Raw genomic sequence first — 15,156 nt, 5'->3', positions numbered from 1 at the left:
AACCTCCATATCAACCTGCGTGGCAATTTTGAGGAATCCATGGACCTGGACCCCACGATCTCCGTCTTCCTCCACACTGCTAAGAATCCTGCCATGAAGTTTATTTCCAAAGTTTATTACTTCACATTTATCCAATTTGAACTCCATCTACCATGGCTGCCCAACTCTGCATCCTATTTCCCATTGTAACCATCCTTCCACATGATCTATACACCTACAAACCTCTATGTCATCTGCAAGCTTACTGATCTACCTTTCCAATTCTTCATCCATATACAAAGATCAGGGGTCCCAGATCAGATCCCTGAAGAACACCACTTGTCACTGACCACTAGGTAAATTACACTTCATCCACTACCACCTTCTGCTTTCTGTGGGCGACTATTCTGAATCTAATCGAATGCTCTTCAGTCCTGTTCCTGAGAATCCTCTCCAATTTTCCCATCACTGATGTAAGGCTCACTGGTCTATATATCCAGGATTGTCCACTTGCCTTTCTTGAACAAAGGAATATATTTGTCTTCCTCCAATCCTATAGTGCCTGTGGCCAGAAAGGATCAAAGATCTTGTCAATGCCCCAACAATATCTTCCCTCATTTCCCAGAGTAATGTGGGGAAAATCCCATTCAGCTTGCAGACTTAACTAGCTGAATGTTTTTTTTTCAGAAACCCCAACACTCCCTCCCTCTCTCTTAACCTCAACATGGACTTGCACATCAGCCTGTTCTACACTGACTTCATATTCAAGTCACTGTTCCTAGTGAAATGAAACATTATTCATTCCTTAAGTCATGCAAATTTAACTATTCGCATCACCAACCTTACAATCAAGGTTGTCATTCATGTTGAAAGGCTGGTTAAGAAGGTGTATGGGGTGTTAGCCTTCATCTCCCAAGGAATTGAGTTCAAGAGCCACAAAATAATGCAGTTAAACCATACTTAAGAGTCAGAAGGATGTGGAAGCTTGAGAGAAGGTGCAAAGGAGATTTGCCAGGATGCTGCTGGATGAGAGAACCTGTTATTTGAAGAAAGATTGAGTGAGCAAGGGTTGTTCTCTGTGGAGTGATGGAGGATGAGAAGAATAAGGTTATGAGGATCATTTGATAGAGTGAATAGTCAGTATCCTTTATTTTCCCAGGTCTGCAATGGCCAATACAAGAAGACATCTGTTTAGGTTGAGCAGAGGAAAGTTTAGGGAAGATGTCAGAAGTAGATTTTTCACACAGTGGGTGGTGGGCACCTGAAATCATTGCTTGGATTAGTAGTGGAGGCTGACACAATAGAGATTTAAAAGACTCCTAAATAGGAATGTGTATGTATGAAAAATGGTGGGTTATGTGCTGTGAGGGAGGGAAGGGTTTGATTAATCGTGGAGTGGGTTTACAATATTGACTCAACCTTTTGGGCTAAAGGGCCTGTACTATATTGTTGTATGTTCTTGCAATTTAGATTAAGTTACCACTTAAGCCTATTTCATGTACTTTATTTAGGGCTCACCAGTTGGCATATCGTAATATTTTTCTAGAACACTAATAAATAGTTGATGATTTTCTTTAAATTGATTGATGAAGCTGAAATTTAAATTCAATAATTACATGTGTTTTACAGAAATATGATTCGGACTTGTTCAAGGCGGTTATGCAGTGCCTTTGTGGAATAGCTGGGGCACTGCCTCCAGATTATGTTGATGCAAGCTATTCCTCCAAGGTTGAGAAAAAGGCTTCAGTGGATTCAGAAGGCAACTTTGACCCTAAACCCGTGGACACACTGAAGTATGAATTATTCTAATCTTCTCAGCTCAATTTCCGATTTTGGTGAATTGTTAATGAATTAGATTAAAATTCCAATAATATAGCACAACTGGGGCTTTGATGGAGCCAGGCCAGCAGAATTTCCAGTCTGCTGAATGTTATTCTATTAATACTTAGCAATTTTTAAAATTCACAGATTGATACATTTTCTAGTGAGTCAGACATGAGTGCAGGCATCAGGGTGCCAGTGAGACAGAAAGGAATGTGGGGGGTGGGGGGAAGGGTGTCAGTGAGTGAAGTAGAATACAGAAGTAGCGCCCCTGTGACTGGAAGGAGCTCAGCGAACATCACCTAATGCCAGACCATTGAAAGGTCCAAACAGTAAGATGATGGGTTCTCAGAATTTTACTATAATATGTGATATGAGTAAAACAATAACAGCTCTTTGTGGTAATATCGGGGATAGTGTACATCTCTGCATACAACTTGCCTGTCATATTGATTTTCTCAACCAGTGAGGAATCTGTTCCAACAGAGCACCTGTTTATGTGCAGTATTTAATGGTCTATGGAATTGAAGATGCTCTTTGTCAGTGACTCTTGACAAATAAGCCATTCACGTGTTTTTGAGAGTGATGCTCATTTCTTTTGCAAATTTCTCATAGCAGAGGACTGGCATCTAGAAAAATAATTTTCCCAAAAAGCTAATGGATTTTCTCCAGCCTCTTATTGCCCCACCTGAATTTGTGACTTTTTTTAAACTAAGTTTTCTCTCTATTACAATCCAAGGTCCTGAAAGGGAAAAGTGAGCAGCTGGAGGTCCACATTCCCATGTCTTGGGCAGGAAGAGAGATGCGTCCTCCAAAGGAATTTCGAGTATTGGGTAGAAAGGTTAAATAACAGGACCTTTAGGATTGCCCTCTCATTGATTACTCCCTGTGCCACATGGTAGCAGAGATAATAAATGAAGGGCAGTACAGTTGAATGCTTATCTATGGAGCTGATGTCGAAGGGAGGGCTTCAGATACTTGAATCATTGGGATCTATTCCAGCTTAGCTGGACAAGTTGCACCTCTATTTGAAGAGCAACGATATGTAGCAACAGGGTGGGAAGGGAAGCAGTACATCAGGAGGAGGAAGCCAAGATTCAATCAAGTAAGTCTAATAACAGCAATAGGCAGGGCCAGATGAATGAACGTAGCATTACTGACAGTCTAAAGTGCATTAATTTTAATGCAAAGGCTCTAACATTTAGAGTCTAACAGATGTGGCAGGTGTAACTATGATATAGCTATTATAGGGCAGGACTGGCAGCTTTATGATCCAGGGTTTCATTGTCTTATTACAGGATATAAAAGAGATGGTGAAGTTGCATTACTGATCAAGGAGAACGTCATAGCTGCACCTGAGAGGACGTCTAGGAGGGTTATATTTGTAGTCAGTGGGAATAAGAGGAAGAGATAATGGGTGACGGATTTCAACAGTATTGACTCCCTTAATGCATGGGGCAGAATTGGAAAGTGCATCTAGAAGGGTTTCTTTAAACAGCATGTAGCTCGTCCATCTAGGGATTAGACCACATGAGACCTTGATTTGAGACTAGCCAGGTAATTGAAGTTTTGGTGGAGGAGCATTTTTGGGGACAGTGATAATAATTCTGTAAAGTTTATGATCGTTTTGCATAAAGAACAAAACTGGTTCTCAGGAGAAATTGGTAAATTGGGAAAAGGTCATTTCAACAGTGTTCGGCAGGAATTGGGCAAAGTCGATTGAGGATAATTCCACATGTGATGTGGGAGTCTTTTAAAGGATAGAGTTCAGAACCAGAATGCTCCTGTGAGAATGAAGGATAAGGATGGAAGATTCGGGAACCTTGGATGACAAGAGGTTGAAAGATGGTCAAAAAATAAAAGAAAATGTGTGAGGGTCTCAGAAGCTGAAATTAATCAAAGAACGAGGAAAATACAGAAAACAGGAGAAAGCGCGATAAAATAAATAGGAGGGAATAAGGGGCATGAAGTGTCCTTCACAAGTAGGATTAGTGAAAGTCTCAAGGTATAGGAGCTAAAGGAAAAGGGAAGGTGAAAGAGGAAATCTATGGTGGAGCCAAAATGGGTGAGGTGATTAATGTGTACTTCACACCAGTGTTCAGCACAGAGCTGGGACAGGGATGATGGTGAGATTAGAGAGGTGTGTGTTGATATTCTTGTACATGTTGATATTAAAAATGTGTTGGGTGAATAGAGAAACATTAATATGGATAAGTCCCCAGGATATGATGGAAGCTGAGGGATGCAAGAGGGGAGATTTGTACAGGGGGATTTGTATCCTTACATCAGTAATTTTTTTTGGAGAATACTCTAATGGAGAGGATTTAGTCACATTTGGAAAACATAGAACTCTGTGAAAAGTCAGAGTGACTGAGGAGAAAAAGAACTGAGGTACAAGATTCCAGAGGAAGCAGTAGGGCCTGGAATGTTCAGTGTTTGAAAGACATTTGAACAGGTACATGGACAGGAAATGTTTGAAAGGATATGGGACGAGCTCGGTTGGCACCTTGTCAGCATGCAGAGATTGGGTCAAAGGAGCTATGTTGTGGTGAAACTTGTGACAAGTGCAGTTAAACAGGAAAGTAAGCAGATGCTGAGATTGTGGTGCAATACACAAAAGTATTGTATAAATTCAGCAGGTCACACAGCGTCAACGTAGGAAGCAAAAGGGATATAACCAACATTTCAGACCTGAGCCCTTGTCAAGGTATGTGCAAAAAGCAGGCTGGTGTGTCTAAAAAGGTGGGGGGAGGAGAGGAGGGAAGAAGGGGGAGGGAGGTGCACAGGCCAACAGGCAAGATCTCATGTGTTGATGTGGGTGGGAGGCAAAAGAGAAAAAAGCTGAGTGATAGGAGGAGTGGGTAGCTCTTTGAATGGACAGGGAAGTGGGTGGGGATCTGGAGGAAGGGAGACAGAGGGATAAGGACAGAGAGAGAGACTAGGAAGGGCCTAACAAAAATGGGAGGTTGATGTTAGTGCCATCTAGTTGGAGAGTGTCTAGATGGAATATTAGGTGTTGATCCTTAATTTTGCTGGTAGCAAATGTTTGACAGTGCATGAGGCCATGCTCACGCCTGTCAGTGTACATGGGTTAGAACCATAAAACATTACAGCACAGGCCATTTGACCCTTTTGGTCTGTGCCAACCAAAAAGCTAACTAGTTCCACTGACCTACTCTTAATTCCATAACCCTCCAGACCACTCCTATCCATGTATTTATCCAATTTATTTTTAAAACTCAAGATTGAATCTGCATTCACTACGTCAGAAAGCAACTCCTTCCACTCTCTAAGTGAAAAACTTCCCCTAATGTTCCCCTTATACCTTTCCCCTTTCAGCCAAAGCTATAACCTCTTATATTTATCTCCCCCAATCTAAGTGAAAACATCCTACACATCTACTATGGCCCTCATAATCTTATAAACCTCTATCAAGTCTCCCCTCATAGTATAGTCCTAACCTGTTTAATCTTTCTGGTAACTCAACATCTTAGTAAATCTTCTCTGCACTCTTTCAATCTTATTGATATATTTCCTGCTGCTGGGCGACCAGAACTGCACACAATAGTCTAAGTGTGGCCTCAACAATGTCTTGAATAACTTCAACATAACATCCCAACTTCTATACTCAATACTTTGATTTATAAAGGCTAAGATGCCAAATGTTTTATTTACAGTTCTGTCCACATGCTATGCCACCTTCAGGGAACAATATATATGTATTCCCAGATCTCTTTGCTCCTCAACAGCTTACCATTTACTGTGTATGTCCCACCCTGATTCACTCTTCCAAAGTGCAACACCCCACACTTACTGCACTAAACTCCATCAGCTATTTACTGGCCTAATTCCCCAACAGGTCCAGATCCCTCTGCAAGCTTTGAAAATTTTCCTCAATGTTCACGATGCCTCCTATCTTTGTTGTTGATCCAATTCACCACGTCATCATCTAGGACATTTATATAGATTACAAACAATAATGGTCCCTGCACAGATCCACTCGACCCAGACCCTCTAGTCTGAGAAGCAACCATCCACCACCACTCTCTGTTTTCTTCCACCAATTTCAAATCCACTTTGAAACCTCTATGTACACCTAGTGTCCTAATCTTCTGAACCAACCTCTCATGTAGAACCTTGTAAAAGGCCTTACTAAAGTCCATATAGACAATATCCACAGCCTTTCCCTCATCAACCTTCTTGGTAACTTCCTCAAAAAAACTCTACAAGATTTGTTAAATCCATGCTGACTGTCCTTAATCAGCTGATGACGGTCCAAATATCTATATCTCCTTTCTCTCAGAAATCCTTCAAATAATTTACATATTACTGACGTCATGCTCACTAGCCTATAATTGCCTGATTTACTTTTGGAGCCCTTCTTAAACAGCAGGACGACATGAGCTACTCTCCAATCCTCTGGCACCTCTCCCATGACTAAGGACATTTTGAATCTATCTGCCAGGGCCCTGCAATTTCAACACTTGTCTCCTTCAAGGTGCAGGGGAATATCATCTGGTGCAGGGGAATATCATCCGGTCCAGGGGATTTGTCAACTTTTATTCATTGCAAGACAGCAGGTACCTCCTTCTCCTTAAACTCCATGTGTCCCATGATACTTCTATTTGTTTCCCTTCCATTCTTATTCACTATGCCAGTTTCCTGCGTAAATACCGATGCAAAAAAAATTGTTCAAGATTTCCCCCGTTTCACGAGGCTCCACAAATAGTTGACCACGCTGATTTTATAGCGGTCAAATTTTGTTCCATACTATCCGATAACTTTTAATACACTTGTGGAAACCCTTTGGATTTTCCTTCACATTATCAGGGTTATGGAATTAAAATGGTTGGCCTCTAGGAAGTCCCCATTATTGCAGCGGACAGAGCGAAGTTGCTCAACAAATGATCTTATGGTAGATGAGGCCAAAACAGGAGCACCAGATGCAGTAGATGACCCCTGCAGATTCACAAGTGTTACTTGTAAGGACTGTTTGTAGGCCCAACTGATGGTGAAGGAATGTAATGTCATTGTAGAACAGGCTAATGTGCTAGAGCATTTTAGGGTCAAGAAAGAGGAACTATTGGATCTCCTTAAAAATATTCAGATAGATAAGTCTCTGAGACCAGATGAGATGTATCCAGGATATTACAAGAAGTGAGGGAAGAGCCCTTTGGCCCACAATGTTGTGCTGACCCATGTAAACCCACTCCACAACAATCTAACGCTCATACCCATAACTCTATTTTTCTTCCATCCACATACCTATCCAAGAGTCTTTCGAAAGCCTCTATTGTATCAGCCTCCAACACTAATCCCAGCAATGCATTCCAGGCACCGACTGCTCTCAGTGTGAAAAAAAACCTACCTCTGACATCTCCCCTAAACTTTCCTCCACTCCTCTTAAACAGATGTTCCCTGGAAAAAGGTGCTGAATGCCGACAGGCCAATGGCACCCAAATGCACCAATTAGCCTACCAATTTAGGAGGGTGGGAGGACCACCCAGAGGAAACCATCCAGTCACAGGGAGAACATACAAAATCCCTACAGACAGCACCGACCGGATTGGCAATGCAATAATGTTGCACTCACTGCTATGCTCACCATGCTGGCCTGAACAATGGATAAAGATGTTTTTTAGATTTTCCAAAACATCATTTGTAAATCAAACTATTTGATATGATTTTTACAGTGTCATCATTCCTGAAAAATTGGATCCCATTATCAACAAATATGCTGAGTATACGCATGACAAGTGGGCTTTTGAGAAGGTATGATAACTTTTCTGCTTTTATTTTCTTAATTATAATTCATTTTACTACAAGAATGATGCCTTTCTGGATTTAGTACTGGGTAATGAATGCAGTCAGGTGACAGAGCTCTTGATGGGAGAGGACTTCGAAGACAATAACCACAACTCCCTGACCTTTATATATGGACAAGAATAGGAGTAGACATTATTTAATTGGGGAAAGGCTTAATTGCCATGGATGAAGGTAGGAACTTGAAGGAGTAAATTGGAAGCAGATGTTCTCAGAGAAAAGCACTGGCACTGCAGGCATGGGTTCCTGGATAGGTATGTCCCACGGAATCGTGGAAAAGATGGCAGAGTAAAGGAGCCATGGTTGACAAGGTATGTGGGATAGTTAGTTGGGAAAAAGAAGGAAACCTTCACAAGGTTTAGGAAGTAAAAGTCAGGAAGAACTGATGAGAATTGTATGGTAGCCAGGAATTAGCTTAACAAAGGAATCAGGCAAACTAGAAGAGGCATGAGAAGACTTCTCATGTAGCATTAAAGAGAACCCTGAGATAATCTACACATAGGTGAAGAGAAAAAGAATGACTGGAATGAGGGTAGGATCAATTAGGATAAAGGAGGAGAGGTATGTATCTTTGCTTCAGTAATCACTAGGAAGAGGGATCTTGGGAAATATAACGTCAGTATTGAAGGGCTAATGTGTTGGAGCATGGTAGGGTTAAGAAAGAGGAAGTATTGGATCTCCTTTAAAATATCAGACAGATAAGACTCCAGGACCGGATGGGATCTACCCAGGTTATTACAGGAAATGAGGGAAGAGGTTGCTGGGTGTTGGTGATTATCTTTGAGACCTCCCTGGCCACAGGAGAGGTAACAGAGAATTGGAGATTGGCAAATGATGTCTGTCCCCTTGTTCAGTAAGTTGGAATATTATGGATAATTAAGGTTGTCGAAGGCTACAACAGGATATAGACAGGATGCATATGTTACGGCTCAGGCAGCAGCAATAGAAATTTGCTAAGTCAGTGTTACATTTAAAATAATATTTTTATTATTAATTACTAATAATATAACACCTTATCTAAACTTAACCCCCAATTATTCATGAATACCCTTCCGTCGGTGTGGTTGTGTGCGTGTGTGGAATACTCCAGGCCATTACACAGACTGTTGTCAACTTGTAAAATCCTTTTCGAGGTGCTTCTAGAGAAAATGCCCTTTCACACAAGTGGTCGTCAAAACTATCCTTTCAGTGGATCAACTGACAACAATCCAAATGCAGTATTTTCTCTGCTTCCAGAACCCTCTTGTGGTTCATCCAAAATAACCATCACAATGGTCACGGTGTGGTATCCTAATTCTCCTTCAACAAATTGTTCATTACCACACAAGGCCACTTATTCCTCCAAAGAGCTCTGCTCCAAGTGCTGCTTCCTGATCAAACAATGTACTGACTGTTTCTTTAATATGTTGGTCACGTGACCTGTGTCCCTGGAACACATCCTCTCTCAGTCTGCTGTCAGGCACTGTCCTCTCCTAGTTTGCAGGGCTTGCTGGTTGATTTGTTAGCTCTTACAGTGACAGTCCCTCTCAAATGGAAATTAAAATGGGAGCACCTAATAGATAGTTTGGCAAAAAACTGGCAGGGGAATTCAATCCGGAGAAGAATGAAGTGATGCACTTTGAAAGGTCGAACTTGAAAACCAAGTACATGGCTAAGGGTAGGGTTCTTAACATTGTTGAGCAACAGGGGTTGCTGGGGTCCAGGGACGTAGATTCCTCAAGGTTGGCACACAGGCTGATAAAGTGGTTCAGAAGGTGCATGGTATGGTGGCCTTCGTTATTCAGGCAATTGAGTTCAAGAGTTCTGAGATAATGTTGCAGCTCTATAAAACTCTGGTTAAAACACACTTAGAGTATTATATTCTGTTCTAGTTGCCTCATTGCAGGAAGGATGTAAAAACTTCAGAGAGGATGCAGGGATATTTACTTGTATGTTACCTGGGTTGAAGAACCTGTCCTTTAAAGCAAGGTTGATAGGGTTAGGCTTTACTCTTTGGAGTGAAGTATCAGGTCGGGAATCAGACAGGGTCTGAATGTGCAGAAATGCATAGTAGCTGTCTCCCCCTGGAGTAAACGACTGACAATTTAAGGAAGGAATACAATATGTTTTTGCAGGTATGGTACCATATTTACAAATATAAGATTGAATACTTAAGGCTCTTCCACTATCTATGAATTCTCCATCCCTTTTTTTCCCATATTTGAGATCTAGATAGAAAAAGAATTTGGACTTTCTGAACTGGATGCCGGATCCCATCAGTTCCCTTTCCTTTCTTTTTTCCTTTATCTTTTCTTCTTCTATTTCTTTATTTCTTCTCTTTCTCTTCTTTTCTAATTTCTATTTTCTTTTAAGGAGTTTTTGTTTGGGGAGAAGGAACAGGATCTTTTTTGGAAATGTGAACAATCTTTATTAATAATTCCTTTTCATTTTATTTTATATATTTGTGGTGGTTAATTCTTGATACTTGTTTGATCATAAAACTATTGATACTTCTTGATACTTGTTTGATCATAAAACTATTCAAAAAAGTATCAGGTAACAATACAAGTGTGTAAGATCAGGGACAGCCAGCACCTTTTTCCAGGGATGGCAATAGCAAATATCAGAGGACATCTTTTTAAGAGGAGTGGAGGAAAGTTTAGGGGAGATGTCAGAGATATGTTTTTTTTTCCAAACATTGAGAGTAGTCGGTGCCTGGAATGCATTGCCAGGGTTAGTATTGGAGGCTGGTACAATAGGAGCATTCAGAAGACACTTGCATAGGTACGTGGATGTAAGGAAAATAGATGGTTATGGGTGTGAGGGACAGAAGGGTTAGATTGTTGTACAGTGAGTTTACATGGGTCAGCACAACATCATGGGCCAAAGGGCCTTTAATGCTCTGTTTTCTATCAGTCTTCCACCAGAGGCCTGTATAATGTTATAAATACAGGTACATGGGTTATTTTATAATCAAACCAATACAGCATGTTTAGTTGATCATATTTTGTAAACTCCATGATGGTTTACAATTCAGGCTTTGTTCCAACATGCCTAATGTGTTCACAGTCAAAAAAATACAATCAAGATCAAAGATGAACTAAAATTTCACACCTTCTTGCTTGGCTTGTGTGGGAAATGTGTCAGAAAATTAATATTTGGTCTTGAATTTTTTTTTGGAGCATGGATGTGAAATGTTTTTCCGTGACTTCACATGCCATAAATACCAAATAGTTATAATTTTATTTCGAGTAGCACATTGCCACAGGTATAATAAACTGGCACTGAACAGGGACTAAATGATCTGATGTGAATTCTATTCTGCTCCTGCAATTGAACTCTGACAATCTACCTCCTGGCCAAAGATAGTCCAATTTCGTCCTTTTTAAATCTGATTTTATACCAATAGAAATGTTCTTCTTACATTTCTAAGAGTTTTGTGGTATGAATTGATGTGCAGTGGCATTTTGAACTGCTTCCCTATATGAAGCTGTCCCTCAGTGGGAGTTGTAGGAAATCCAGTGAAGCCAATGAGAGCCAAGTGACAAAACCCACCTTAATGGGAATGAGGGAAGTAGGAATACTGCTTGGGATACATAATGAAGGACTTTCCTCAGCTGTCCTGGATTTCATTTGCTCCTATCCACATCTGACTTTTCTTGTTCCTTTAAGTGTCAATATTTTCAGAGGGCATTTTAAAGGTACAAGAGAATTTGTAGTCTTTGAAAATAAATGATAAGTGTGTGTAAATTCAATTGGATTGCATTTATAAAAACACAGTGCTGGAGAAACTCAGCAGGTCAAACAGTGTACTTTATATTAGCAAAGATAAAGATACATAACCAGTGTTTCAGGCTTGAGCTCTTCATCAAGATATGAGCTAAATGTAAGTTTGGGTGCCTGCCTACAGTTCGCTCATACTTTGATGAAGAGCTCAAGCCTGAAACGTTGGTTATGTATCTTTATCTTTGCAGTATAAAGTAAATTGTATGACCTGCTGAGTTCTCCAGCTTTGTGTTTTTACTTTAACCACGGTGGCTGCAGACTTTCATATTTTACTTCAGCATTGCATTTGTTTTTCTCAGCAATATACAACTGAAAACTCATTTCTGTTTTACGTCACTAAAACTTCACTGGAAACTTTCTGTCATGAATCACCCTTCTGATGCTCAATGTTATTTCCACTTCAGAAACACAAGGGATGTGGTCATTCTTGTGAGCCTCCTTTTTTTGGAGGATGGCTGTGAATTTTTAACACATAGAACTGGAGACATTATTGGATACTCTCAGCACATAATCAGATTGTGTTGCCAGTGAATAGATAAATTCCTGCCACCCATGCATACCTACTCCATCAATCTCTATCAATTACACCATGCCAACCCAGAAGCTACCAGCCCTTCTGTGACCAGTACTGAGCCGTTTCCCATTCCTCTCCATCTTCTGTAATTGCAACCTCACTGTCCGCCACCAATGTTGGAAAAGTTTTCTCAGCCCCCTTTCTGGCATTTGCTGGGGTCTCTAATCCATTGCTGTCCCCTTTCCACCTCTCTGGCCATGGGATAATCAGGCATGTGTGCCTTAGCTGCATGATGCAGTTTAACTTCTGTTGCAGTAATATTGCATCTGGAGTGGAGGTGACCAAGGTCGAATAGTTTTCTATTAGTCCTGTATATTTGTTTCATTCCAGCAGAAGCTTTGGTGGAGATGAGATGCAATAATGCAGAAAAAAAAGGAAATTAACTTCAGCAGGCAACTGATGTGAGGAGGGTACTTCAATCTTCCTTCTTAGATAATAGAGTCAAATTGTTTTTAGTGCTGTTTAAAAGAAAAGCCTCAAGACGGTCTGGCTCCCTGAATTTCTCTTGGAGTTATTACATTGTGAAGATCACATTCACCATGCTCCAAGTTCTGGATTGTAAACCCAATGTATTTTTGTTCATTAGATACAAAACAACTGGAGTTATGGTGAAATTATTGATGAAGAGGCTCGAAATCACCCTTGGTTGAGACCATACAAAACATTCTCTGAAAAGGTATAAAAGTCACTTAACTGACATTTGATCATGTAAATTTTTTATCCATATTAACTACCGCTGCTGATTGATTTATATAAAAAAAAGATTAAATTAGTTTCAAACTTTTGCCTTGTTTTCCAGGACCGAGAAATCTATAGGTGGCCCATCAAGGAATCCCTGAAAGCCATGATTGCATGGGAGTGGACAATTGAAAAAGCAGGTGAGGGAGTGGAAAAAAGTGAGAAGGGAGAAAAGAAAACTCGGAAGGTTTCACAGTCTGCCCAGGTTAGTGGAGATTTTAGTAATTTATTGATAAATTTTATTATTAAAATTATCAGAATTTGATAGTGGAAAACATGGTTCGTCCAACTAATAATTTGTAGAACTCAAAGGCAATTTGACCTCACAGATTCTGGTGTTTATTCTTCAGGGGATTTTTATTTCTTTTTTCATAAAATTGTAGAACATTTTCAACAAGTTGGTCATTCAGCCTAGTATACTTGTGATGAGCTATCGAGCAGAAACATAAAATCTGTTCAACGGGCTTTATTCCACACAAACTTCCACAGTGCTGACAGTGAGAGTAACTGTGCTGGCTCTGAGACTGACCTCAAGGGACCAGATATAGTTTATATCCCGGAGGGTGATTGGCAGCCAACCGGGTGGGGCTTTGTCCATTCAGGCCAGCCAGGTGTTGCCTTGTCTTCCAGTGCTCTTCCTGCAGGTACACAGGTTACCACCTGCAGTTGGCTCGTGGTGTATTACCACAGTGCCAATGCAGATTATAAAAAGAGCCGCACACCTAAATCCCACCATCCAGCACAAGTCCCTCAAATACTAATTCAAGTACTTTTTGAATGCAATGAATGTTTCAGTCTCTAACACGCCTCCCACCACTGTTAGTATTGATCGATTCCCTGCTACTGAATGGATTATTCATCCCCTTTGTTTTATCTAGACCAAGCATTTGTCCACCTCAGTTATTTCCCCTCAGAGAAAATACAGTAACTTGCCCTATCTTTACTCATAGATACAGTTTTCTAGTCCTGGCAACTTCATCATAAATGTCTAAATCTGTAACTTCCCCAGTGCAATCACATTCTGCCCACAATGTGATGACCAGAACTCAAACTGTGGTTTCATTTGAGCATCTTGAATTCTAGGAATTACGTGATAAAAAGGAATATCTTGTATGCTGTTAAAATCCAATTATTGACCTGGGAGACTACCATTAAAGATCTATGAATGTACTCCAATGTCCCAAAGGCTCAATATCTCTCCAATTCTTTATGTGCCACTTTTCTGATTACCTTTTTCTCTGTTCAAGTGACAAAACAGTGTGGCTGGATCTTCCTGAAGTCATTTTTCTCCTCATTGTCAGTAGCATAATTAATTTTACCATCTGGAATCTTTGTTTTCATTTAGGTCTAAATCATTAAATGACAAAAGGCAATGGAGTATGGATGGACCCAGTCACAAAAACACTGACAAACATTATCCTTTGCTTCCAGCTACTGAATCAATGTGGAATCCACTTTGCAACATTCCTTGGATCGAATGGATTTTTAGATCATTAACCTTGACTTATCAAATGCCTTGCTGATCATGTCATCACTGTGATCCTTGTAACATAGAGTCATACAGCAGGGAAACCAGCTCCTGAGCCCAACTTATCCATGCTGACCATGTTGTCTATCTAAGCTAATGCCATTTAACTGACTTTGTCCCTTGTATTTCTAAACCTTTCCTATCCATGTAACTGTCTAAATGACTTTTAAACATTCAATTGTTAGTCAGACATAACCTTCCAGTTGACTATCTGTATACTGGCCTTTAGAGTTGAAGTGAATAATATATGGGTAAGTCGATCAGAGTATAGGGACAGAATAGGACTTCTGCGAATGATTCCATCAGGATTCATCTTGCCTTACCGATTATATCCTTTTAATTCTTTCTCCTGCCCCAACTTCCCTTTAAAGCCATTGGAGGTAATGAATTTGGTATTCCATATAGTAGCATATTTGGTTTTCCAACCTCTAACTTCCCAAGTTTCTCCTGAATTCCTTAATGTATCTATTTATTTCTTGAAGATTGTCACAATCGGCCCTTGATTCTTTGTCATGCCCTGCCCTTCCCAGATGAGAGCATAAATTCATACCAAGTTTTAGCATTTCTTCTGTTTCATGGGTCTTTTGTTATTTCAGCAGTTGGATGACCTTTGAAACTTCTTGTCAGGCAGGGGAGTGAAAAAAAATGATAGGACGGTCTGTTGTGGGATGCCGTCAATGACAACCTCACTGTCAGTCAGAGCAAGACCGAACAGCTGCTTTATAGACTTCCATATGTGGAGCAGAACTTGCTTCTTATCTGCATCAATGGTGTTGAGGTGGAGATAGTAGACAGCTTTAAATTCCTTGGGGTAAACCTCTCTAGTGACCTGTCCTGGTCTACCCATGTGGATGTAATGACCAAGAAAATGCACCAATGCCTCTACTTCCTCAGAAGCTTGAAAAAATTTGATATGTCACCAAGATCC

At 40.4% G+C, this 15,156-nt stretch overlaps 1 protein-coding gene across 11 annotated transcripts in view; it reads left to right on the top strand.

The window, feature by feature from the left end:
- Positions 1-15,156, top strand: part of LOC138748799 (ryanodine receptor 1-like) — a 394,433-nt gene that overhangs the window by 195,461 nt on the left and 183,816 nt on the right. For all 11 annotated transcript variants that reach the window (XM_069909562.1, XM_069909560.1, XM_069909558.1 and 8 more), the window contains 4 exons: positions 1,609-1,772; positions 7,494-7,572; positions 12,549-12,638; positions 12,762-12,905. In XM_069909562.1, the coding sequence (XP_069765663.1) occupies positions 1,609-1,772; positions 7,494-7,572; positions 12,549-12,638; positions 12,762-12,905 (477 nt within the window). The remainder of the gene's footprint in view (positions 1-1,608; positions 1,773-7,493; positions 7,573-12,548; positions 12,639-12,761; positions 12,906-15,156) is intronic.

The sequence above is a fragment of the Narcine bancroftii genome, chromosome 13 (assembly GCF_036971445.1).
Source record: "Narcine bancroftii isolate sNarBan1 chromosome 13, sNarBan1.hap1, whole genome shotgun sequence".
Lineage (NCBI taxonomy): Eukaryota > Metazoa > Chordata > Chondrichthyes > Torpediniformes > Narcinidae > Narcine > Narcine bancroftii.
The sequence above is the reverse complement of the archived record's forward strand: the minus strand, read 5'-3'. Positions and strand labels throughout refer to the sequence as shown.